Genomic DNA, 25,445 nt, shown 5'->3' with positions numbered 1-25,445 from the left:
GTTTAATCCTAATGTCCAAGAACTTATTATTGCATCTGTTAAGTTGGGAACCTATTTAAATTGCTTTTTAAATGTTAAAATAAATATTTGGTAAGATGAATTAAATGTACTTGTCTTTTGATGGATATATATTTACAAATTATTTCTAAGTAACACGTTGAATAAAAGGTGTCATTTTGAAGTAAAGGTGTTTACATGGCTGTATGCAGTAGATTTAACATAAAAACCAAGTTAATATTTACAGGACCAAAAAGTCCCCCTTTTCAGTGTACGATATTTGTCCTAATGCATTTTGAACAACCCACCATAAACTCAATACATGTTGCCACTTCCTTAAAATTTCATTTGACATGCAAACAGCATTAAGCTACTTGAAGAAAAGTGTTCGACATCAGAATTTCAATAAAAAAATACACAAAGCATTCTGTAAAATTAAAAAACCACATATGCACCATATACTTTTAAAACATTCTAACATTACAAGGAAGTGATGTATTTAGATTAGCACTATAAATGTTTTTTTTTTTTTTTTTACTGTACTAGAGATTTGACAATACACATCTTCATTTCAAATTGCCACAGTCTGCTGCATTCACTCAGGTAAATAATCAGCCATAGAATATCTCCATTGAGGCGTCTTCTTTTATTGTTTTTGTTTTTAACGAAAGGGTTTATAAATGCTGTAGAGATTTATTGTATTGTATAGGAAAATAAGGAGATGAAATTACTGTCTAAAGCACTCCACACCAAAGAAATGCAGGAAGGTCCAGTAAAAGGTGAAAAATGAACAAACTGATAGCATTTACTGTACTTTGTTCTTTGCAAGGTTAAAGGATTTATTGACCATTTTCATAGCAGGGTAGTTATCTATTGGCACGGTTATGTTAGAAATTTGGACTGTAGGGTGAGAAGATTTAAATCCCTTTATTGTCCCAAAAATGGGGAAATTCACTCTTTGCATTTGACCCATCCCTTTGGGGAGCCCATAGTGCAGGCTGTGGGGATCAAACTAGGTACTAGCAACCTTCTCAGAGCACAAGCACACTGCTTTAACCTCTAGGCCAACACTCCATACAAGATACAGGTATAAACATTTTTTAGACAGGTGTCTTCTTCAGTTTTTCAGGTTAGATATACAGTTTTTAAAGCTGATCCGAGAGTGTTTGTATATAAGTCAAAGTAGCTCTTTTATTCCATTTTTATTTATTTTTTTATTTCGTCATTGTAGCATTGCTGTATGTTTTGGTCATTGTCCTGATAACAATTCCATTTTTATTCTTTTATTCCATTTTTATCAAAATCCTTCTAAAAAAAAAAAGAAAAAGAAAAAGAAACAAAAGGTAAAACTTTCTGCTGTAAACCTCTAAGCTTCCGCTAAGTTTAGAGCCAAAGAAGTTTCTATTTGCTGCCCTGGCTGCTGCTCACAGCAAACTAAGTATTTGTTCAGGCTTATGAAGAACATGCTGACACAGCAGCAGTGCGTCGGATTGGGGCCAACATTGTCCGACTGGCAGTTACAGTGAACCACATCAAGCTTATCTTTAAAATTTTCTTTTCTGCCAGTTCTAAAATCCAGGGCAGGGAATCTAAGCCTTGGGCAGGAGCTAAATCTTTCACAGTTTTTCTTACATAAAAATATTAAAAAAGGATTACCTTTTTTTTTACCACAGCAGGAGAAAAGACAAAAAAAGAACTGCATGACAGAGTTTTATCACATAACGTCATCTGGTTGGGAATTGATCTTGGCTTTAAATAGCTTTACACCTTCAGGCTTCATTGGCTTTCTCTCATTTAATGTGTCGCACAATGCTGGAGGTCAGCAAGCTCTGATGCAAGAACTGGATCAACATTAGTAACAGGCTAACACAACAAGACAACAAGGCTTTTTTCTGTGACTTATCCACCAGCTGGTGTCCACAATAGGGCTTTTGATTTAGGTTTTGGAGCAAAAATAGCATAGATTTAGTTTGTGTTTTGGTTTAAAACCTGTTTGTAGGTGATTTTCTTTGACTTTTCAGCCATTTGTCCAACAGGTATGTCTGACATATTTGATTTAGGATAACTAAGGACATTTGAACATTTTCAGATTCTGTCACAACATAAACACAAACATCTCAGTATTTTTTAATTGACCTTTTATCTGATGGACAAACACAACATATAACATAATTTTGCAGTAGAAAAAAAAATCCAAACATGAATATCTAATAAATACAAATAAAAAGGTGTTGCATAAACTTGAGTTTAGCTCTCCGGAGTAATGTTTTTGCAGACAGTCTTTTGCAGACAGTTGAAATCTTATCATGTATGTCTCCAGCAGCTCGGCATGTATAAGGAACCATTTCCATCATGGTGCCATTGCAATGCATGAATATACTTTCATTTATTCCACGTCATTGTAGCATTGCTGTATGTTTTGGTCATTGTCCTGATAACGAAAATCCACTTCAGCATTTCTACTGTTGATCGATTTAGCTACCTCTATCCTCCACTAAATGATTAGCACCTGCTCTATATCTGCTGCCAATAAAGATTCCAACATCACGATGACGGTTTAAACAGAAAAGAGTAGTAATAAAAATGTCTAAATCTTAATTTATTTGAATGAAATATTGATTTAGATTTTTTGTTTAAAAAAACCCCAGGTTTACAAGTTTGGGAGCCTCTGCCTTGGAGAATGGTGCTTTTCCCCCAGCTGATTGTTGGCTGCATCTTTACAAATAATGTCCAGCTGCTGCTCTCTGAAACAGTGGAGGCTCAGTGGTGCTTATTGCATTAAGAAATGTTGAAACACATGCATTACTACAACTAGTGAAAGTAGCTGTTGTGAAGTGCTCTGAAATAATAAACTCCAGAAACCAAGGCAAGAGTTCAGCACAAGATGACTGTTCTGATTGAATTACCTTTTTTCTCTGGACTCAGCAGGAAAACGTCCTTGCTGCTTGCCAATCAGCATTGAATCAGCGTTAGAGAGGGGGCTCAACACCTGATTAATGCCAACATACTCGTTAAAACCAGGCATGTTTTAGCACATACGGTATTTAAAGCTGTTTAATGGGTTCATTTATGAAGTTTGAGAAATGCATATTACCAATAATTTTACAAATTTACGGTGGAGGTTTAGCCTCCCTAGTATTCAATCGCCACTGATAGAAATCTATAAATAATGCCTTCTGTCTTTCGTCTTGTTTTCCCTATTTATGTGGGGATTATCTCTGGTTACTCGGTTTCCTCCCTGTAAAAACTTGAGGTTAATGGTTCATGGCTTTCTATATTTGGTGTGTGAAAACAATCTTATTTGACCTTTTTGTCTTTATGTTAACCTATGGACTGGTGACGTACTCCTCTGTGACCCTTTAAGTGGCTATAGACAGTGGAAGAAATGAACTACGTATAATCGCTGTGTACAGCAATGATGGATTCATAAATCTTATTGAAGCTTGCAGTCAGGCAGCAGTTTGATTATTAGTACACTTAGACTTAGGCTTTTTAAACTTGAGGTGTCATGCATTATGTGTCATTTGCAGGATTGATCCGATCTCGAGTGAGAGGAGCCAACACGGCCTCTGCCACTGTTCTGACCTTCCTGGACAGCCACTGTGAGGTCAACGCCGACTGGCTGCAGCCGATGATCCAGAGAGTCAAGGAGGTACGAGGACACAGATTCACTTGCTCCCGATCGGCAATCTTTAAATTTAAATACCCAATGCTACATATTTAGAGACTGTATTAAATTGACGGATATTTTAGACTCCTTAATTACCCTTTTTTAGTTTATATAAGTTAAGTAATTTAACTTATTAGAAAAAGAAGTTGGTAAAGTTTAGAATCTTGAAGCAAAGAGCTGGAGGATACCCTGTGCTAGAAGAAAAGCACAGCAGATACAAAACAAAGTCAGTGCTTATTCTTGCTCCTGGCAGTATGCTGGATCTTTTTATGATCAAAAACAGCCTTTGTTAATGCAGCCGACAGATTCTTCCAATTCAGTGCATCCTGAAAATGAAGTTATGCAGCCCACCGGGGACGCTGCTATCACATCTAATGCCAATGCTCATATTATACAGCGAAATACTAAACAAGACACATTTCATTATGACACGCAATCGATCTTTTTAATTTCATTGGAATCTCAAAGTGACCCTTTAAGGCTGTTTTGGCTGTGAGCCATCCTCGTCGCTGAGGTGCATGAAGCTGCCAGTTAAAGTTAAATTACTTCCTCTTCTAAATCTGAGACAAGGGGTTCTGGCATTATGATGGAGAGAGATCGATCCACTGAGTGAGACCATCATCACTCACTTATGAGTAGGATACTGTTTTTTTCTCATATGTCCACTGGCATTATTAACCTGCGAAGCGACTCGCTCTTTTCATCTTCCTTTCAGTTATTTTCTCTCCTGTATGAGTAATTACATCCTTTTCTAGATATGGCAGCCATGAACTTTTTAGAAATGATAAGGCGATAAAAAACAATTTCTCTTTAACCACAAATACAACGAAAAATGTCGACTTTTCAGCTGTTTAATGGTGAAAATAGGTAGATATGTACTGATCCCACACATGATCAGAAAATAAACACTTTCTGCAAACTTTCTGTGCTGTAAACAGAAGCATACAAAACAATGCTTCCATTGTGTTAAGTTGCAGGAAACATGATTCTGTGTTTACGTTGTTTGCTTTTGGTAAACTCATATTTGGCTTTGGGCTGCTGTGACTCATTCATCCTTCATTGCAGCCCTTTCAGTCCGGCATTCATGAGAGCTCAGTGATAATTCACCTCATCCTCATCTTTGCTCCATCTGGCTCTGAAGTCGTTTATTTTCCCTGAGATTAAAGCTTTTGGCTGAAAGCAGAATCTGAGACCCATTGTTCATTTCCACCCAGTGACCACTATTAATTATTAATTCACCACAACCACTTAAACAAGTTTGATTTAATTAAATGTCAAACATTAATAATAACCCACCTCGAGTTATGCGATTGTTGCAGTCTCTCTTCATAGTTTTATTTTGATTTAATGCAGTGAAGAATCATTTCAAAGCTTAAAATTAAATTTGCAGACAAATAAGTTTTCATTTGTTCCTTCTGATTAATTTGATGCCTCAAACCATCTGTTTGGGAAGATTAATAACAATCCTTATTTAATTATGCAGCATCGTAATTTAATTTTATCCAACATATCCTCCATCCATCTTCAGCTCTGCCATGTTTTCCAGACTCACTTGGGAGGTGTTTTATAATTCAGTCTAAATGTATTTTCATTTTAGCTTGAAGGAGCAAACTGATAAGGACACTATGAGGTATCATTTGATGAAAAAGAGGAGAGCTTTAAACAGCCTTTTGTAATGATAATGTGTGTTTATAAAGACTGATGCAATCCTAAAGTGTTTTTTATTACTGCGGTGTAATTGTGCATGTATTCATACAAGCTAGCACCACCATATATAGAGTTGTATACGTCTTGTTTTCACATCAGTTACGCCCAGAAACATAAACTATAGGGTGCAAACAGTTTTCTAATTAGCTGTATTTACTATTAGGATCATTTTACCTTTACAGCAGTAGGTAGTCTAACATTTTGCAGATGTGTCATGCTTTTTTTTTTTTCCTATCGGGTTTTACAGCAAATCTCTGTGGAACTGATAAAAACCTTGAACTAATTCAGGCCTGCATTCATTCTGGTACAGAATATTGAGGCATAAATTGAAGAGAATGTCCTTTATGTTTGTTGTCCGATTTGATATGTGTTAATTTCTCAAGGTTTATCTTTGTCATCTCTTTCTATCGTTCCTTCCAGGACCATACACGAGTGGTGAGCCCCATTATTGATGTGATCAGCCTGGATAACTTTGCTTACTTGGCTGCGTCTGCTGACTTAAGAGGAGGTCAGAACCCATCATGAAAAAACAGACACAACTCAAACACAACCCTTTATGCTATAGTGCCAAAACAATCGGATGGCCTCTCCAAATCATGCTGAGCAGATTTTCCATTGTTTTCCATGAGCCCAGATATTTAAGCTGCAGTAGCAACACATTCACACTGCTTTCAAAAACAGTGGTTAAAGTATGGCAATTAAAGAACAGGACCAGGAGAAGACCACTTATGCAACAAGTCCTTTCATTAAATTTTCCTTGCTAAAAATATTTTCTGAAGCTACAGTTTAGCTTTGGCAATTGTTACAAAATGTACCCGAAATACTCTGTATATGGAAGTCACCTCAGCTTCCATTCTACCAAAGTTCATGAAGTCTACAGATAAACTCAGTATTAGTCTGTATTAGTCTGTATCTCAGTATTAGTCTGTAAATATCTTCCTTGTATTGATTTAAAGCAGTGCATTTGGTAATTCACCCACTCACAACTCAATGTGATTGTGGTCAGTGTTTGTCTTCCAGAGACTGGGTATATGGTGTGTTCCAGTATTCCTCAGAAATAGAAAATTCCAACTTCCACGTCATAAATTTAAACTTAACCGAACCAAAAAGTCAGAAAGTCTGTGCAACAGGATGGTATTCCACTTTCGCATTCACGATGGATGCTAATCGCATCAATAGTGATTAAACCTTCCTACTTTAACCATTTGTAGCATTTCTTTCATATGTATGCAGGATTAATGCTGTTTATCAATGTTTACTTGTATGTTTTTAAAAGACAATATGTTTAAAAGCTGTCGATATGCACTCATTAGAATATCAAATTTTTATCATTATGTCTGTAACAGTGGACCATATAAAAAAACAATGGTCTACAAGCTGAAAACTGGAACATCTCGGAGATTACTGCACATTGGTGATTTAATATTTTATGAGTCTGCTAAACCAGCCTGGAAATGGCCGCTTTAAGTGTAGCAGCATCACATAAAGCTAGAAAAAAAGTGTGGAGGTATATGAATCCTGTGCAGAGTGTTGACCTCAATCTGACATGAGCACCTTTGGCCTAAATTAGACTGTAACAGAAGCCGATACGTCCAACATCAGTGTTTAACCTTACAAATAGATGATCACAAAAATCTCAATGAAGACACTGAAATAGATGAATTAGATATATGTGTAGTTTTCACTGAATAAATGAGTTTATAAACTGTTTGGTTTACTGAAAATTATTACAGATGAGGATATAAACCACGATTGATCATGTTAATCAGCTTTGCTTTAGCTTGTATTTGTCTACCTGGACCCAACGAGATGAAATTATAGACAATATTAGCAAAACTACAGTACCTGTTTTTAATCTAGTTTGTTTTTAGTTGCTTCTTGCTTTCCTCATAATGTTGTTTTCATGTCAGGATTCGACTGGAGTCTCCACTTCAAATGGGAGCAGATTCCCATCGAGCAGAAAATGGCGAGAAGCGATCCCACACAACCCATAAGGTACCTTAACACTGCCCTTAGTTATACTCACTTCTAGCCCTTAAACATCAAGGTTTTTAATTATCTTAACAAATTTGCTCACTTTTTTAATCTTATTGTGAATAAATAGAAAAATAAATCAGGTAAGAATCATTACTTGAAAGTTTAATGTTTCACTGAGATGAATTAGTATTTAATTTCTTACAGACCCAGAACTGGAGCTTCTATGGATTAGTTTAACTTCCCATGTTAAAACAACAACAAAGTTAATATTATTATTATTATCCAGTTACAGAGAATATGTTTAGTACTTTGCTTTCAAATGATGTTGGGATACTTTTGTGCTTTGATAAAAGATATTCAGTTACTCATATTTTTCAGACAGAAGGTTCAGTCACAAAAAGCTTATCAAATCTATACGGAGTAATTTTTGTTCTATTATTTTTATAAGCAAAAAATATTATTTAGAGTTTAATTTGAAATAAAAAGAACTTGTTTCGTAAAAGGGGGACTTGAAAAATTCTAATCTAGAAATTTAACTTTCAGAATTAATTATTATATGAAAGTAACTTTTTTTTTTATTGCTATAGTTTTTTCTTTTCCTTTTTTTTCCACATTTATTTTTTTCAATTCTTTACAAAGTTTGTAATTCATTTTTTTTATCTCTCTTTTTCAAATTGAGTTTGACAAATTTCATTCCTTTAAATTAACTTATGCCGATCAATCTCAGATAAACAACTTAAGTCATTAGACTTAAATGCACAACTTGCACAATTTTGTCCATGGTATTAACATCTCTTACTTTTCCCAGGAGGTTCATAAGTGCAATGAAGGCCTCTTGTAAACTGTCAAGCATGTAGCAGATTGCTGCTCTGGACTATTCATTCTGCCATTATCTTTGAGAAGAAACCGTCTCTCTGCATCAGTTTAGGAAAGCTTGCTCAACCATTTAAAGTCACTCAATTCACAGAGAGAAAGAATATTATAAAGTAAAAAACTATGCTAGTAGGCTGCCAGTGAAGTCTATCCAAGTCAGTATGAGGTCATGCAACAAAATACAAAAAAGCCCCAAAACTTAGACATCTGAGTGTGCATGAGGGTTATTTAACAAGGTAATTTAATCAGAAAAAGACTGACTAAGTAGGGCGTTTTTGGCAGACCTCTGTTTGTTTAAAAGCTTTTTGGCAGCAGCACCTCATTGAATTTCCCAAACCAAGCTGATGATCGGGCGTCTTTTCTGCAGCAGGACTTGGGCAGCTTGCATTGAAATGGCTGACTAAAGGCCAATAAATGTCTAATAGCTTCAAATCCCAATTCCAACCTGTCTTAAAATGATTTTCAAACAGAGGATCAGCAAATGCCAACAAATCTTAGAGAACAGGAGCAGTATTGTATATAGGTGGGGGTCAAAATACCTCCACAATGATGCAGAAAGTGGTACGGTCCAAGAGAAGGCGATTACTTTTAGGCACAGACGCAGCTAGTAATGCTCCAACTAACTGTTTTATACTGCTTCTGCATTGGAGGTCATTTATTGTTTTTCATTGGAAAACCGTTTTATTTGTAAATGATGTAGATGGAGAACCAGAGGCACAGTGTAACATACTGTATTATCTAACATTAGGTAAGGAACAGATCGTTTTTTTTACACAATTTATACAACGCCAAGAAAAGAACTTCAATGTATTTTATTCTTTTTAACGTGACTGCCCAATGCAAAGTATTGCCCCTTTACCCAGAAATCCCTAAGCTGCTTTGTGACTAAATTAGTCGAGTTGTGTATAATATGATCTCGGTAAGCCGTTCTGTGAAAGCTAGTGTTTTTTTATACTCATAGTTAATAAACAGCATCATGAAGAGCAACGGAGGCAGCAGGATTGTCAGGGCAGACCTTTTGAAGATGTTAGAAGCAGTTAGTTTATAATACAATATTCTTTTATCATTTTTATGGAATTAAAAGATTATGGCACAATTCACGAGGATGTGACTTTCCACCTAAACTGAAAACCATAAAAGAACATTCAACAGGTAGGCAGCCTCTGTAGGAGCTGCAGAGACTTGTAGCTCTTGGCCCCTCTGGATGATTGGCAAGAGGATACTATTAAAAGGAAGCCTTAAGAATATAAAAAAGATGCTTGAAACACTAACCCACACTGTGCTACATGGTAATGTTAGCATCATGCTGCATTGAGAATTTTCCTGCACAAAATGAAAAGGTTAGTTGGTGCAAAGCTATGGATAGAGGTAAACAGGTCAGTTACATAAGAAAAGCAGGTAGAGGCTTCAAATGAGTAAGAGTGAGCCAGAGAATCAAATTCCAGCAGAGCCTCATCCCTAAAGCATGCAGCCAGAGTTGTGATGAAATGCGTCAGATTGTCCTAGTCAAAGGCAGACCCAAATTTCTATAACAACCCATTGCACCACTGAAAATTGCTTCTCCAATCTGATCTCTATCTTACCTGGAGTTGTAATTGGAGATTAAACAATACACTTTTTTTTTTAAGGCGGATGCAGATACAATTATTCTTACAGCAGTCTTTGATCCTCAAAAACTACTGACGATTTCTGGGGGGCCGATTTTTCAAAATCACTGTTTTCCTCGACAGGTTGTTACACAGGTTTCAATCTAGACAAAAAAGAAATATTATCAAATCAAACGAAATATTGGATAGCAAGTAGAGGGAGTGGCAATTCATGTGCTTCACATGATCACAAGGCATGGCTGCTGAATGCAATCACAAATCGGTGAAAACAAAGAAGGATAGGTTACTGCTAATGTAAGACCAAGTTATCGGCTGGCCGGTGTATCCATCTACCTCTAGCTGTCATTGGAGCAATACTGTTTTAAGAACTAGTCATCAAGGAAAACTGAGGACAAATGCACACCACACTCTATTATACCCGCTAAAAGATTTAATATATATATATATATATATATATATATATATATATATATATATATATATATATACTATTCTTCTCCATGCAGTACTTTGTCTTGTTCTACCTCATTAAACAAAACTAATTGAAAAACTTTTAAATTGTGGTTTTAGCATTTGAAAATGTTGAAAATTTCATTAAAAGTAAATTTCTAAAACACCTAATTAAAGTTACTGGAAGTGAAAACTTCTCTCTTTTCTTCAGGACTCCTGTCATTGCGGGAGGGATCTTCGTCATGGACAAGAGCTGGTTCAACCATCTGGGCCAGTATGACACCCACATGGATATCTGGGGCGGTGAGAACTTTGGTGAGTGATCTGATGTTTTCAAAGCCTTCTGCAGCCCAATATTAATGTCAGCCATCCCTATTTATGTTGAATGTTGAACACTGCAGAGCAAATAAAGTTAAAACAAAAGTTTATTTTAGCTTTTGCTAAATTCCTACAATAATCTGCTTATTACATTAATAAAAAAGTTTCTTATTGTATACATTGATGATCATGATGTCATGTGCCATGTCTTTTTATTATATTCTGCTGGTGCTAAAGGTTCATTTTATAGCTTGGAAATTTTCCAAAACCCCAAATTTCATCTTCTGTTGCTGTTGGACGTTTGGTGGATCTTTTGAATTAAAGAACCAACATAGTCTTGATAGATGATCTGTTTTTAGTGCTGAATGCTAGATTAGATGTTGACAAAAAACAAAAAAGTATTGTAAATTTTACAAACTTGATCCTTAGTTTGCTCCTTGTTCTGCGTCCTTTGTTCTGCCCGTCGTTTTCTCTCATCAGACTCTTCTCAGGCATTTTAGATGAAGAACAGTTTGTTTTTTTATCTTTTAGAGGAGAATATTCCAAAACAAAGATACTGAGTCTACCAGGGAGGCAGATGTTTAGCCTGTAGTTACCAACATGGACTGAAATGTTAAAGGAATGAATGGTTTGTTACACTTTATCAAGCAGAAAACATCATTACCTATACAAAATAACTTAAAGTGAAATGAACTGTTTATATCCCGAGGTAAAAGACAAAACCTTTTTGGGGAAGGAATAGGCTGAAAGTTTTCAGGAAAAACTCAGTGTAAAGTCAGCAGAAATGTCAGATTTCTGATGGGATTTTAACGCTACTATACCATGCGCATAAATTAGAAGTGTTATAATGCTACAATTATTTTAAAAAATCTATATACGCCTTTTATTCTTCATTTAATGGCTACTTATATATTTGCTGCAACGATTTAAATGATTTGCTTAAATTTCTAAAGGTTCATTTGAATTTGGAAAAGGAAAAAAATATAAATTGTAAGGTTTTTGCATCTGGCGTCCATAAAATGTGGCTCGGAAATTCAGTCAGATGAACCCATTAGGCATAGTTGTTCAGTTAGATAAATAGATAAACCGGATCAGATGCGAAACAGTCTTCAGCTTCATCCTGTCGTTTCACAGAGCTCTCGTTCCGAGTGTGGATGTGCGGAGGAAGTCTAGAAATCCTTCCCTGCAGCCGCGTTGGTCACGTGTTCAGGAAACGTCACCCTTACGACTTCCCAGAGGGCAACGCTCTTACCTACATCAAGTGAGTGTGGGATCTGCTAACAGGCTTAATATTTATATAAATACTGCATGTCAGAGACAGAGCCTGGTGTCGTCTCATACATTTTAACTTCTGACACACTTTACCAGAGGTTTAATGAAAGAGGAGCTATAAAAACCCAAAGCAGCTAAATTGTTTATTCCTCAGTTTGAATGTTTTTGTTCTATAAGTTTACTAGGATTGAAAAGCGAAGAGGAAACAATAAATCTTTAAACTGTTGGAGGAATGAACAATGATTTAAAATTTGATCAATTGATTGGTCTATAAATGATTAAGTTGTGGTAAAGTAAAATGAGAATGTTTTGATCTCTTAAAAACCCTTTACCCCTTCAATAATAGATTTTTGTGTCATTTGGTGTTTTTTTTTAAGTTTGACTGCTGATTTAGTTTTGTTTTTATAATCTAGACCTACAGTAGGTCTGCCAGAGAAATCCGCTGTTTACCAGAATCACAGAATTTCCATCTTGACCAACCCTTTTCAGTAAAAGCAGCTTTATTTGATGCTAATGAGTCGAGCTACAGTAAAAGCAACATGCTGTGGTCGTCATCCTTTTGCTGAGCTTCTACAAAAAAAAAAAAAAACAGTTTAAAATGTGGGCTCCAATGTGAGCTTAAAAAAATAACCAAAAAGAAGCTAACAGGGAGGCTCAAACAGAGTTATCACAAGTATTAACGTATATCACTCTTGTGGAAGTATAATTTTTACCTTTTAAAAACACTTGTAGAAGTTTAGTATCAACTTAATCTTTTTACTCAATTAAAAGTGTAAAAGTGCAATTTTTAAAACTACTTAAAGTATAAAACTAAAAGTAATACAGGAAAAAATGTTAAGGACAGATACTTTAAACCATCATACTGGTTACTGCTCTACCCTATTAAAGAACCATGATAACATGCTTATACTTAATTCTCTTAGTTTTATAACTAATGGTAGGACTGTCAAATTTAACTTTCCATCATCTTGAAAAACTATTTATTTTGGTATCTGGCAAACAACCAGTTGGTGCAGTACAGAGTCCAACCACAAAGAAATTGTCTGGATGTAACAAACTATTTTGATGGTTTTTATTGTTTGCAAATACCAACAGGCCGTAACAAAAAGGAGATTAAATTAAACAAAAATAAGGAGTCTATTTTTCAAATGTATGGTGTAAAAAGTAGACATCATAATTACTAAAATCAGTATCCGCCTTTAGAGAATACACACAGAGACTTGCATTTCTCAGTTAAAGAATACAAAAATTATTTGAAATGTGAAGTCTGTAAAATCCTAAAATGGCCGCTCCCTCATGGCTGCATTTGTACATCCTTTAATATTGAATGGGAACTAGAAATAGATGGACTATTGCATATTTTGATGTAAACTTTGATTAATCAAAAACCAGATTAGGTGGGTTAAAGCTAAATTTAATATTTATAAGAAATTTGTCACAGCAACTTGTAATCTGTACATTACTGTTCTTAAAGCATGATTTAAAGACATGTTCTAACTTTCTTTCATGATGCTAAAATAAACTTAAATGAAATGTTTATTTATTCTTCATTTTATTTATTTATTTATTTATTTTTTAAATGTGATGAAGTGTGACAGAAACCTCTTGGTGCTCATACCAAACTCTTAAAACAATAAAAAATTAGGAAGCTCACATTATGAAAAAAAATTCACTCGAGACAGAAAATAGAAAAGAAAGAAATTTTCAAAGTATGTTAAAGTGGAATACAGTTTTTTATTGGCAAGGACACTTTGCCAATAAAAGTTTTTCCCTGTAAATTTGTCAGTAAAATTTAGACAAAACTGAAAAAAAAATGTGTTAGATCTGCAAAGATGATTCGCTTTTTCTCTACTCAGAGGCGCTTAACATTAATTAGCTTTATAAAAGTTTCATGCTACATTATGCAACTGCTTTGTCTGCGCTGATGAAGAATCACCTCTGCATGCATAAGGCTTTTGGTGGCCTGTTCTAATGGCTGCTCTACCTACACTCTGATTAATTGATCTACTGTTATTTAAACTATTTGACCAGTTGGGAACATTAAAGAGCATTGAAATGTTCAAGTGACCATTCTCGGATGGTCAGTTGAGAAATAAACAAGGGGAAAGAGAATAGAGTAATATTTAAAAAGTAGGAAGGTAGACTTTAAACACCTATACTGCATAGAAGTAGACAGAAGACAGGAGTTTTGGTATAATTAAGAGAGTTCCCTTGTTTTGCATATTTAAAAAGCAGTAAAAAAAAAACAATATATATGCAAATTATTTGAATATAAAATATATATTTATGACCTCTTAAAATCTGAAATCACCCCAAAAATGTGGATCTGTGTATTGCTACTTTTAATTTGAAATCTTTTTTTCTTTTTTCCATAAAGATCAAGTTGCTAAAATTGCCCAAAATCCAAAGCCTTAAAGCATTGCTTTTTCTCCAAAGCAGTTTTTAATATCTGGAGGCTTTTCTGTGCAACATGGTTATTAGAGCTGACTGCAGGAACCCCAGCAGCACTGTAATCACAGCACATAAGCAGGTGTCCTGTCTGTGTCTATGCAGGAACACCCGACGGGCTGCGGAGGTGTGGATGGATGAATATAAACAGTACTACTACTCCGCAAGGCCGTCTGCTCAGGGAAAGGCTTTTGGCAGGTTTGTCTCTTAGAATTATACCTTCTCAATGTTTACATGATACAGCATGGAGACAGTAGCCCAAAAATAGGACTAGGAATGTTTCACACTGCTATAAATCTATTTTATAATAAGCAATTATGAAGTATTTATCGATATATATATACAGTTATTCTGGGTAAATTCACCAGTTACTTCTGTTATGAGCTATTTCTGCATATTATTAATGATTGTAACAGATATGTTCATTTAACTGTTTGATAATGTTAGAAGCAAAACCAGCAACTTATATTAACACAGAACACTTTCTGTTTTCTGATACTTTTCGTTTTTTGTCTCTCAAACTGTCTGTCTTCTCCACAATTGCCCATGTTTTTCTTTTTTCTTTGGGTCTTCTCTTTCGGTTTTGCTTATTTTCTCTTCTTGCAGCATTGCAGATCGCCTGACACTGCGGCGGAAACTGAATTGCAAACCTTTCCGTTGGTACATGGAGAACGTGTATCCGGAGCTGAGGTGGGCGGATTTAGCAAAAAGAGGCTTTTCTGTTGGCTGCACTCGATTTTGTTTGGGGGAAAAATCAGTTGAGATAAAAGAAATAGGCGTACTAAGTACGAGGTACATTCTTTTTTTTTTTAAAGATTCTGAGAGCTGTAAAAAAAATAAAATCTGCATTGGAAATAAAAATGGTAGGTTTTTGGAAGCTTGCAGGCTGTGGACTGACTTGGACCAGAACTGAGAGAAAAGAGATGGAGGAAATGATGTGAAATGAAGTTTTTCACTAGGATTATAGGTTATGATTAAATGTGACTTTGAAACAAATCTATATAGCATCTGATTAAAAAAGAACTCTCATACATGTACATTGAGCACAGTGAATGTCATCTCAACACATCCAATTTTGTGGTTTAGGATCAATATTTACAGTTTTATAAAGTTTTTGTCACATTATAACACTAAACCTCAATTTACTCTTATTTAAAGATAGGCTTCCATCATTTTGCAGTTAATTAAAAACATATACTGCTTTGAAATATGCATAAATATTTAAACCTAAGAAGAGGAATTTCCTCCATAATTAAATACATTTCTTCTAAACTTAACTGATTTCAAATGTCATTCCATCAAGACTTTAAACTGATGTGTTTCTGGACTATGTGCTCTAAACAACTGATGTGCGTATATACAGTATGTCTAGACGAGCCTGCTGTAATAAGACACAGTACTTGTGGAGAGATGCAATTACCCGTTACAGCTACCCATCACTGCAGTCAATCTGCTCTTTTATTGTTTGTAATAAGATCGTTTCATCCACCTCCCTCCTCTCCTTTGATTTCCTCAGGGTTCCTGAGCAGGAAGCCGTGTCCAGTGTGCTGAAACAAGGCGGTTTGTGTCTGGAGACCCGTGGGAGGGAAGGCCTGGGACTGGCAGAGTGCATGGGAGCCGGAACCAACAGGCCGCAGTCACAGGTCAGAGGACTGTAAATAACACAGTCTCATGTTTGACAAATACTGTCTCTTCAGTTTGGAAGATTTTCAAATGAACACATACACATAGATCAAGTGGGATCAAAGAAAATTATATTAATCAAAGGTTTTTGGTTCTTCCTGAGTGAGGATTGTTTACAGACTTATATTTTTAGGGTGTTTTTTGTTTTGTTTTTCCTGATTCTCCATACAAAATCCAGTTTGGTTGTTGGGTCTTTTATTTTGCTCTGTGTAAGAATCTTAATCTCATTTGAATTGTACCACTGAAGTAAAATAACAAATACAGAGGCTTCAGTTTCATTAGAAAATACATATTTTAAAATGAGTGTTATAATATAGAACATAGATTGATTTGCAACTTTTATTTGCTTTTTGGTTTGAATACCTAAGTTCAGAAGTACGGTAATATTTCCCCAAAAACTGAAGCGGACAGCGTCCACATTTTCCAATGCTTTCTGGCTTTGCAGAAATGGGAGCTGGCGGAGCCACTGATCCGGCAGCAGGACCTGTGCCTGGCCATTTCTGCCTTCACAGCGGGGTCAAAGGTCAGGATGGAGCCCTGCAACTCAAAGGAGCCCAGACAGGTAAGAGGATGACATTTTAGTCATATTTCCTGCTCTGAACACATTAAAAACTAAGCTAAAAAGGAGAATTTCATCAGACTGTTATCAGTTTATGATTTTAAGCAAGACAATATTAAATATTTTCTATCAATTCCATCCCTAAATGGTTACAACAAATAAATAAATAATAATTGAAAGCTTTCAGTTGAACAAGTTAAAGTCTGGACTCCAATCAGATCCCACACAAATCCTAAATATGGTTAAATTAAAATACATTTAAAAAAAAATATTACTTTACTATATAGGATCACCTATTTTTATTGTATTTTCCCTTAATAAATTAGATCATTTTAATTGTGTTTGCATAGTTTAGCTTTGACTGATATAAAAAGAAAGGGGGAAACAGTTTTTTAGGGCGGTGCATTTCCCAAAAGAGGCACTGCCGTACAAAACATCATAACCCTTTAATATGCAGAAACATACTGTATTTTTCTAATCAAATTAAATATTTGGATGCATTTTATGATCTATTTATTTATCTCCTACACTGTTTACATTGATCACTGCTGCATTTTATGGAATGGAAATGTTCTGAAAGCTGTACAAAACAAAATTTCGTTTTGCATACGCTCTATGTATACAAAATGACAATAAAAGTTGTCGAAGTCTATATTCTTAAACAAGGCTTTTAAGAGTGAGGAGATTAGAGGTAGTTTGAGTGCAGATATGCAGTCACCAGAGGAGCTGTATGTGACCCTGAGTGGCCTTATTCCACTAATGCAGATCCTGGCAGCCTTCTGTTATGGATGCAGCAGCTGAACACGCTCCCTAAACCCTCCACCTCCCTCTTCTTTCTTCCTCATCTTCCTTGTTGTAAATGTAGAATTCTACCTTCCAACGTGCACAGATGGTTTGCTCTGGAGGAGTTTGCTCTTACTCGGCCTGTCATTTTCCTTTCAGTCTTTTTGGATCTTGTGCTTCAACGATCAAACACTTACTGCTGATGAAGACGTTTGGCATCTTTGTTTCACTTATTCCCCAAGAAGGGGGAAAAAATTGTCTTCTTGACTGCAACTGATCTTTTCCTGTACAATAGTGGACATGTCATCCATCATCAGGATTACTCAGGCTTTTCCTTAATCTCTCTTTTGGAAAACAGTCTGGAACTTTTATGGGGGTTTTTTAACTGGTAATATTTTTTAGACAGTTTCTCTTTTATGAATACTGTTTTTGTTTTAAAGTTTGTCAATGAAATAGATTTTATTGTGCACAGAAGCCAATAGACCCCTTCCACTTATTGGTCAGCTTCTTAATTCCAAAGTGCATCATTCTCAAGTGATTTTTTAAGTGATTTTGTTTTTTCTTACTCCCTCAATGCTCTGCAGCCCCTATGTTTGAGCAATTCCTAAGAAATACCGTTATGTTTAAGAAGTCTCTTCACAGAGACTTGTGAAATCAAAACTGTGAGTTACTAAAGTAAACACACCCCCTCAAACCCTTTATCATTTTTGCATTTTAAAAACACAAATTTAGTAAAGTTGTATAGTATTATAAAGAAAAATTAGTAAACTGTTAACAGCATTTTGTGTGGGAGGTCCTCCAAGTCTTCCTTGGCGACTTTTTTGCATCTAAAAACTGAGCATTCTTAGTATCTGTTTGTCTCTAGACTCTGTAAACTTTACATTTTTAAGCCTTCTCACAGATTCCCAAAAAAAAAAAAACCTAAGATCTGGACCAAGACTTGGTCATTTAAATGCATGACGCATGAATCTGCTTTGATGTAAACCATCCACACTAGCTCAGGTGGTAGTTAGGACTGACTGGCTGAAGGATGAACTCATCCTCAGTCTCTAGTCATCTGCAGCTCCTAATGGGGTTTTCTATTTCAAAATGACCAATTTATCTTTCATCGTTCTGCTACACTTCTTACCCATCCCACAGCATGATTCTACCACCACTATGTTTTACAGTGGGAGCAATGCATATTGATGGTGTATAGAGTTAATGCTCCAACATATAATATCAGGCAAAAGCTTTAATTTTAGTCCCTTTCATGGGTTTGCTGAGGCCCTTTGAAGTTGTTGAAATGCTTTTGGTTTTGCTTCAACAGTAGTTTTTAAAAAGGCAAAAATTTGTTGAGGCAATGCTAAAACTTTCATCCTGTAGATCCTCCCAGCTGAGTGTTGAGTCTCCACAGCTGCTCCTGAGTAATTATTGTCTCTCCTTATCCTGCTAGTCTGTTAGATGCTCTTGATAGATTTGAAGTTTTGTCATTTTCTACCCCATAAATAAAACCTAAACCATCTTGTGAATTTAAACAAACTGTGTATTTGTGACAGAAAAGAATGAAGTGCCTGAAAATCCTATCATTTTCAGTTGCTTATGTGTGTTCTGGTTCATCTTTTGATTTTCAAATCCTCAACAATGTCTGCATCCTTTTTTTTAAAACACACTGTGCAAGTGAATTTTAAGCACCACCAAATTATTTATTGATAAACAAAAAACTTTAAAACAGATTTGATTACAAATATAATGCAGTTTATGTCATTCTACATGCATCATCCCCAAACCTGCAGTGCATGCTTGTCCCTCCATGTTTCATCACTCTGAAGAGTTCATTTTAATCTCTGGTTGTTCTGTCCAAGCATGCCTGCTCCTCCAGGCACTAACTGGCCCCACCCCCTGCAGCAATGCATATTTACTCTCAGTGACACATATACACAGAGACACTTTCTCAGGGATTTGAAGATCAGCCCCTCTCTCGGCTGCAGACTTCCTCCATGTGACTCCATAAATCTGTTCTTAACACCCTTCATGCCTCGAGTTCAGCAGCTCTATCCACTTATCGATTGAGCTAAAAAAAGGAAATGGACGGAGTGTCCTTTGTTGTCTCTGAGCAGCCGGCACATAAGAAACAGTGTCTCGCTGTCTGCAGCTGCTCTACAGCTTTACATGCATCTTACAGACTTAAGATTAAATGCTGAATACTCTAGATTTTAAAGAAAATCAATGCAAAATCCAGCTGTTCAGTAATATCACAGTTCTGGTACATGGTGTTGGTTTAATTCGGTTAAATATGTTTAAAAAATGACTTGAAATAAATTAATCTGTTATAACAGTAGCCTTGTTTACATACAATAAAAGTCAGGTCCTATTTTTTTTAATAAGTGGGGAAAACCAGTGTTAAGAAATAACTATCTAAAAATTATTACTAGCGGAAAAATGTTGATAACATTCTGTCAATAATTTATGGAACCTCCTATCGCTCACCTCACAGGTTTTCTATTGAATTTAGTGTTTCATTGATCTTTTCCATGTTTATTTGGCCGTATAGTTGCTGAAAGACCCACTAGACACCCATACATTCAATTTCTAGCACTTGTTCGTCAGTTACACAACATAACCCTGCATGTACACTCACTCCTAAAGGCACAGATATGTTTTTTTTTTTAACTGTGGGAGAAAGCCAGAGTTCCCAGAGAACCTACACATGCACACTATGCAAAGGCGAACTCCATGCAGAAAAGACCTCAGACGGTAGATTGAACTAGAATTTTTATCCTTTTAATAAGCATACTAAATGCACTCGTTTAGGAGAATGCTGATTTTTTTTTTAACCTTTATTTCTCATCAAAATATTAGAATTTGTGAAAAATAACCCATTGTAATAATTATTATTCCAATTAATGTAGAACACACACTAGTTGAAACATTTAAAACATTTTGTGGATTATTCTCAGTACGTAGCAGTTATTTAAATGTATCACAGGTAGGATATCTATGCGAGGTATTATGGAGTAGTGTAATAAAAAAAGAATAAAAAAATGTTTTAATCTATTAATTATTTTGTTCCTTTTATTTAAAAGTGTGCATTGTAACGAGCAAAAACATCCTGATGTTTACAGTGTTGTGTTGCTAATACATAAAACACAATTAGTCATTAATTCATGATTAAAATTGGCCCGACTGATTCTGGCTCTTTCACTGGTTTCAGTTTTTTTTTATTTTATTAATTATTATATCTCTGAACAATAGATTTTCAATTGTGATTTATTTGTAATACATGAGACCAAGTCAGCTTCAGTTTGATCTGCTTATTAAACTAGCAGATAAATATAATAAATAGAGGAATATCAGTGACGGACTTCAGTGCTTTATCTACACCAACAGGAGCATTTGATTGTAATGTATTTTCTGCATATTTCCAGCTTTTAAACTTTATAATACTTCTCAGGAATTACAGTTCTGGTCAGAATTTTCCAGTAGCATTTCCAATTTTTGAAATTTTGGGAAATTTTTAATAATACATAAACAAATGTAAATGAAATAGATTTAATGGAAACACAAATAGTATGCATAAGACAGAATTTGTTTTGGATCCTTAAAGGAAGCAGCCGAGAAACCTGCAATTTTCTAAAGACACTAACAGACTTTTGGCATTATTTAGCCACTTCTCTTGTCTGAATTGGGAGAGTTAAATTACATCAATTGCCATGGCAACAGCTAATGGGGGATCCTTAATAAAATTATAAAATTACAAATTACAAAAATAGTTTTTTGAGGACTTATAGCATAGTCCATACATTTTTATTAGGGTAAATGGCATAGCCATCCCTAAAAGCTGGATGCTATCCTCTTTCTCTATTTTAGAACCAGTTTTAATGTATTAATTGTTCAGTTTAAACATCAAACCATGTCCAAATCTTACTAATCAGTCACACTAAGATAAAAAAAAATGTGTTTGCATTGATCAGGAATCATAAACAAAACAATGCTGGGACATTAGAATTACCGTCCACAGTTAGGCCAGTTTAACAACAGTGCAGACTTAATTAATGCCCACCTAGAGCCTCAAAGTGGTGACAGTTATAGACAAGACAATAATAGCATTTGCAACATAGTCTCAATGTTAAACATCTTAATTTCAAGATCACAGAGGGTAATGTTATATTTAACTAGAGTAAGACACAGTATATTTTCTCCAGCCCTTTAGGTGGCAGTAATATGCTTAAAGTAGGTTTGTTATTACAAAGGAGGGAGTTGGCGCTAGCATGCAGATCCATGTATGTAATCATGTAAAGTACCACAGCAATTAATTCTGGTAAATAAAAAAAATAAAAAAAACATTCAAGGCCATGAAAACAATAAAACCATGTTATTAGCTGCATTCTATACTTTATGTTAAACAAGAGCTTATGTTCAACTCAGCCTGTGATTATCTCGAATTAAAGTCAATCAGGCCAATAATAAAAACCCACCATTTCCCGTTTCAATCGGACCATTTCAGAAACATAAATAGAGCATATTTGATGCTTTTGTTTAAAGCCGAAAATAATGTTAATGAAATAGCAACTTTAGATAAAAACACTTACAAATTTTATTTCTTGTAAAATCATGCAACTTTCCTTCAGGTCCAGTTACTTTTAGAGAATGGTCCATTGCTTTCTTGAGAGATGTTTTGTAGTCAGATTTAGCTTCTTGGCTACAAGTAAAATAGCTATAATACTTGGTAGTATCATCAACAGTGACATCCCATGTTTAGACCTCTGGGTTTAATTTAGGGGCCACCTTCTCCTCATTGTGATAGCAGCTTCAACTCTGATGACAAGGCTTTGCAGAAAAAGGGGTTTTGTGGGGATATTCAATGTTTTCATATAGCTAGCCACCGATACTGGACAAGAAAGCTGCAGCTCATGGTCCTCTAATGCATCCAAATGTAAAGAAAAACTTCAGGCTGATAGAAGGGTTGAAAAGACAGATGACAGTTGAACCACATGGTAACAGACTAGTCACAGGCTCAAAAACGCATATGATGACAGAAATTGCTGGTAACTGGCTGAACAAGCTAGTTGCAGGCTTTAATAGGCTGATGACCGGCAGAGGCACCCCAGGTTGTGATTACAGTCAGAAGAGAATGAGAATAAAGTGAGTACAGCGTGAGCACGGAAAGGCAATCAGTGTAAACAATCCCTCTAGCAAACCTTATGCACGGAAGGGGACGAGACAATCTGGCAGAGACTGACGGAGAGATGCAGATATTAATAGACATGGTCACTGCTGGGATGAATGAGGACAATAAGGACAGGAAGGTGCAGCTAGCCAGCCTTCGTATGCAAAATATATTCAACTATTCACTTCAGTTAATTTTTCCCTCCACTCCACCAGAAGCTGCATGACACCTTAAAGATGTTCTCTAATGGGACTTCCAGCAGGTTTGTCTAGTTACCTCACACCAAACTCACCCATCCATGGATTTATAGAGCTCATGCAATGGATGGTGTCATCTCCAACAGATCCTACCCTGAGGTTTTACTGAACGTGCAAGTGCCGCAGTGTGGCTGCGATCAACCACGTTAGTGGGGCACATACGCGGTGCAGAAGCAACATGGCACTTACACATTCAGTGTAACCTAGATGTAAGACTTTGTAAAAGTATATTTTTAGGTAGGAACACTTAGAAATTTAGGGACCAATTCAAACCCCCCAAAAACAAAAAAACACCACAACATGATACCCTCTATACTGTACTTTAAACCAAAGGTTCTCTTGACAATTTTGTACAATATCAAACATTTTTGACTGAAGAATTACCCAAGAACACTAAACCAGCTGTCAGACATACTGGTTCCAGTGGTGGGCCATAGAATGCCACACTCCATTAAACACACAGTGGGTGTAATAATTAGAAAGACGGTCCATCTTCAGATTTCCCCCCACAAATAAACAACCAAATGGTTGAAATGTGCACACCAGGGATCCCAGAAACTCACTAAAATTGGTTTACGGAATCAAATATGCTTGATTCTGGAAAGACTCTGACTCCGAGCTTGTTGAAAATCTATGAATAATGTATAAAAACAGGGTTTATACCAGGAGACCAACACATTTAAATAAGTTCTTCCAAGTCTGCTAAAGGTGGTTGAAAATCCAGCAGGAAACTGTGCCAGAAGCTTATTGATGGCTCCACAGCATGCTGAGGTGGATGTAACTGAACTCATTGTATATTTTATTATCTGTAAACATGACTGCATGAATTGGTGCAACAACATGATGTACAGAAATAGAGCTATACCCCCCTCAAAGATGCTAGGATGTAAAGCAACTGTCTCTGTCCTCATGTGATGTTTGGCTGCTGAGCAGCTGGATGCTCTGTGACTTATCCACTCTGCAAACTGTTAGTAATTCACGCGATTACTCTAATCCAAGTCTGAGTCACGCCATTACTCATAACTAACATGAATCTCCTATGCTCATGCACATCATGGAATACAAACCAGAGAGAGCGCCAGGATGTCTATGCAGACTGAAACTGCTATTGTTTTTTTTTTTTTCTATTTGCAGAAGTGGAAGCCAAAAGGTCCAGCTCTTCAGCACATGGTGAGCGGCCTCTGCCTCGACAGCCAGAGCACGAACGGTCCTCTGGTCATCACGCAGTGTCGCCCGCAGATGGCCGGCCAATCATGGGAGCCACAAGTTATCGCCTGAGGAGGGTTCTGGAAAAGGACACTGGGTGGAGTTCTGAGTTCTTGCTGAGGGACGGAAGAAATAAAACACTACTTTTTCCCCATGTCAACCTCTGGCTGCTCATTTTAAGGCCTTGTTGAGACAAACCACATGAGGTCTTCTGTGTACAGTGCTTCATCCTACGATGATGCAGTGAATCTTCTATGTATTCTAAGCTTTCCAATGAAAATGTTGCACTTTTCACTTCTTTGTTTCTGTTTCGGCTTCAGCCCATAATGCCCTTTCATTTGGAAGCGATCTGAGGAGTGCAAAGAGTTACTGTTAAGCTGCACCCAAACAAATCTTCGATTAAAGTCACTGCTTTTGTAAAGCGGCCTAGTTTTAGGGGGCGGGAATAACCATGAGGACCAAAGCGGCTCTGTACATATAGCCCAGAAAAGATTGGAGCTTCCTTTTCTTTTCTTTTGGCTGATTGGCAAAATCTTTGTCATTATTTATTGTTTCGCACAGTGACTTTCAAAACTGTTTCATTCCTCCTTCTGGTTCCGTCTCTATAAACTGTTATGTAAATATCCGAAGCCGGTTACTGTTTTTTGTGTAATCTATTTGTCGTTTTAAAATAACGGCGTTACAAAGACATTAGCATTGAACACATTTGTAAAATAAAGTTAATGGCTGCATATAATATTGATACAATAACATCACAATTGTGTCTTGTTTTATTTTTATTTTTTGCAAACAAAACACCTAACCTATGAATATTCTTTTATCCAAACCATCCTACTGGAAGATGAACTTACTTCCCAGTTCATGACTTTTTCCCCTTCATTGCAGGTGTTTTTTGTTCAGTTTTAGTCCAATCTGGTAGGAGCAAGTTCCTAAGGTGAATCAATAAAATAAGAGAATTATATAAAAGAAAAAAGAGATGAAAATTGAATGATGTTAGAATGAAAAAGTAATCTTTGGTTGGCACAGTTAAATACCGCTTTAAATCTGGTTTTAACCCTGATAGAGAGCACCTTAGGGTTTTTAGTGCTTTTATGTATTTCCGGGAGTTGATTCTAAAAAATAAAAAAGTGCCAATTCTGACTTTAATCTCAAAATTAAGATTACTTAGGACTCTGACACCAAAACCCAGGATTATCATTTAGATCAAGAATATTACAAGTAGTCATAATTCTATGAGAATAGAGACAGGATTCTAAGATTAACCTCAGAATTATGAGATTAAAGTCAGAAATTATTGGCCTTTTTTGATAAGAGGCCTTTTGTTTTTTTTATTAGCCTCTTCTGTATATTCCAGATCATTGGAGCATAAGAACTAAAAGCTGTTTGGTAAGTAGATTTGATCCAGAAGACCTCTGGTCTGGGTGCTTGATCCAATTGACAAGAAATCTGTAATAATTTTGTGTGGTAATAATTCAGAGATTTTTTTAGA

The 25,445-nt window shown here is 35.8% G+C and overlaps 1 protein-coding gene across 1 annotated transcript in view; it reads left to right on the top strand.

Moving 5' to 3' along the window:
• The window catches only part of galnt16 (UDP-N-acetyl-alpha-D-galactosamine:polypeptide N-acetylgalactosaminyltransferase 16), a 57,971-nt gene extending 33,260 nt beyond the window's left edge, over nucleotides 1-24,711 (top strand). The window contains exons 6-15 of the mRNA XM_038302733.1: nucleotides 3,528-3,649; nucleotides 5,795-5,882; nucleotides 7,285-7,369; nucleotides 10,493-10,596; nucleotides 11,734-11,860; nucleotides 14,425-14,517; nucleotides 14,926-15,009; nucleotides 15,836-15,962; nucleotides 16,448-16,564; nucleotides 23,885-24,711. Of these exons, the coding sequence (XP_038158661.1) occupies nucleotides 3,528-3,649; nucleotides 5,795-5,882; nucleotides 7,285-7,369; nucleotides 10,493-10,596; nucleotides 11,734-11,860; nucleotides 14,425-14,517; nucleotides 14,926-15,009; nucleotides 15,836-15,962; nucleotides 16,448-16,564; nucleotides 23,885-24,028 (1,091 nt within the window). The 3' untranslated portion in view covers nucleotides 24,029-24,711. The remainder of the gene's footprint in view (nucleotides 1-3,527; nucleotides 3,650-5,794; nucleotides 5,883-7,284; nucleotides 7,370-10,492; nucleotides 10,597-11,733; nucleotides 11,861-14,424; nucleotides 14,518-14,925; nucleotides 15,010-15,835; nucleotides 15,963-16,447; nucleotides 16,565-23,884) is intronic.
• The last annotated feature ends 734 nt before the right edge of the window (nucleotides 24,712-25,445 follow it).

The sequence above is a fragment of the Cyprinodon tularosa genome, unplaced genomic scaffold (assembly GCF_016077235.1).
Source record: "Cyprinodon tularosa strain WSP-4 unplaced genomic scaffold, ASM1607723v1 ctg499, whole genome shotgun sequence".
In the NCBI taxonomy this organism is placed as follows: Eukaryota; Metazoa; Chordata; class Actinopteri; order Cyprinodontiformes; family Cyprinodontidae; genus Cyprinodon; species Cyprinodon tularosa.
This window is presented reverse-complemented; position numbering and strand designations above follow the sequence as displayed.